The sequence below is a fragment of the Prosopis cineraria genome, unplaced genomic scaffold (assembly GCF_029017545.1).
Source record: "Prosopis cineraria cultivar Desert tree isolate PC_DT_omini unplaced genomic scaffold, ASM2901754v1 PC2, whole genome shotgun sequence".
In the NCBI taxonomy this organism is placed as follows: domain Eukaryota; kingdom Viridiplantae; phylum Streptophyta; class Magnoliopsida; order Fabales; family Fabaceae; genus Prosopis; species Prosopis cineraria.
Genome location: NW_026555333.1, coordinates 10,598,540 through 10,600,276, shown reverse-complemented (window position 1 = coordinate 10,600,276; position 1,737 = coordinate 10,598,540). Strand labels below are relative to the sequence as shown.

Genomic DNA, 1,737 nt, shown 5'->3' with positions numbered 1-1,737 from the left:
AAAAATATTTTGATAATTTTTTACGGGCTGGCTGTTAAAAAATAAGTTGGATTAAATTTCTTAACCTATTTTATTTGATAAATTGATCCAATCTAACTTGTAAAAATATTAACTTATAAGCTAGTTTGTAACCCGTTTATTCAGTACTAACTTAAAAGCCTGACCAGGCTGGCGTGTTTCCCATCCCTAAGAACTCCTTGTTTATTGAAGTTATACCCACTCACGCACACAGAAAGACGGCCCTAATAAGATCAATTATTGGATGACACGTGTGCAAAGCTGAATTGCTGCTTTACGCACTGTCTGTCATATCAGTCACAAGAATCGCTTGCAGCCACATTATGTAACAACAGTAAAAAGAAGTTACGAATCGTATGCTCCACGACCACAGGTAAAGAATATAATCCTGTTGCTGCGGGTGAATCTAATGTTCTTCTTCTTTTTCTTCTTGTTTTTTTTTTTAAATACAAACTAATGTTCTTCTTTTGCATGATATATTCACCGCAATACTTATGTGAAGCCACAATGCTTTTGAAGACATTATATTCCAAGGACTACTCTTATTCGACTTCAAACCTGATCCGACTAACAAGCATATATTTCACTTATTACTAACTAAATTAATATTAATAAATGAATTTTATAAAATTAAAAATCTGTCAATTTCATCAAGTTTGCTTTCTTTAAGAAAGAAATAGAAGATTTTATGTTTTATAAAAAGATTTACATAAACAAAAATTCTAAAAACACGTCACATATATTCATGAATAATCTTTACAACTCTAGAAGATTTTAGTCCTTGACATCATGTATAGCATTTCAAAGTTTTTAGAGAGAATTATATTGCTCACAAATACTCCATTACTCGTAATACAATTAAATATCATAAAATTTATTGACAACTTAGTACAACAAAATGTAATTTAACACAATTAAATACCATAAGTTTTATTGACAACTTACTAGAGTAAAATAACAATTTAATGCAATTAAATATCACAAGCTCCATTGACGTACAACTTAGTAGAACAAAATGACAACTTAAGCGGAATTTAAAGATAATTCTTTGCAATTTTCATTAATAAGATAAGAAGCCTCTGGCGACTGATGCTCCGGATTTATTTCCAACTAAGATTTATGACTAGGATAGATGACCCAAAAACATGCATGGAAAGCAGAAAAGAAGATTCAGAAGCCAGTGATTCTGATGTTCAAGTACTTGTCAGCAAAGTGGGCAAGATTTCTGAATTCGTTGTCGTCAATGAAACCATTGTGATTCGTGTCTGCAGATTTGATGCCTCTTTCGCTCTTCCAGGAAGCAAAAAGCCCTCCGCTGAGTCGTACGGCCTCTCTCAGCTCAGAATGGTTGATTCTGCCATCGCTGTCGGAATCAAAACTCAGGAGCCACTGCTTGAACTCCTCCAGACTCATCATCCTCTTCCCATCGCACGGCACACTCCGTTCTATGAACGCCATTATTCTTCTGCTGTACTATTCCTCTCCCTCCAATCCCTTTGTCCTTTCTGTTGCTACGTGCTTGTGATATGCCTCTAGTTTCCTATTTATATGGCATTCTCCAGAATCTTAATTTCATCGCTATCCATTCAATAAAATTATAAACAACGTAAATGGTACAGATAAATACATTATTCACGATGTCTTAGGATTTATTTACAAGACACGACTCCCTCGCTGTTCTTTGCACGTATGTTGAAAAAGATGCCCTTCTTTCTTTCC

The 1,737-nt window shown here is 34.3% G+C and overlaps 1 protein-coding gene across 1 annotated transcript; it reads right to left on the bottom strand.

The window, feature by feature from the left end:
• Nucleotides 1–954: 954 nt before the first annotated feature.
• LOC129301823 (calcium-binding protein CML37-like) lies at nucleotides 955–1,506 on the bottom strand. The gene has a single exon (XM_054940424.1). The coding sequence runs from the start codon at nucleotides 1,474–1,476 to the stop codon at nucleotides 1,189–1,191; it is 288 nt and encodes a 95-aa protein (XP_054796399.1). The 5' UTR covers nucleotides 1,477–1,506; the 3' UTR covers nucleotides 955–1,188.
• Nucleotides 1,507–1,737: the final 231 nt, after the last annotated feature.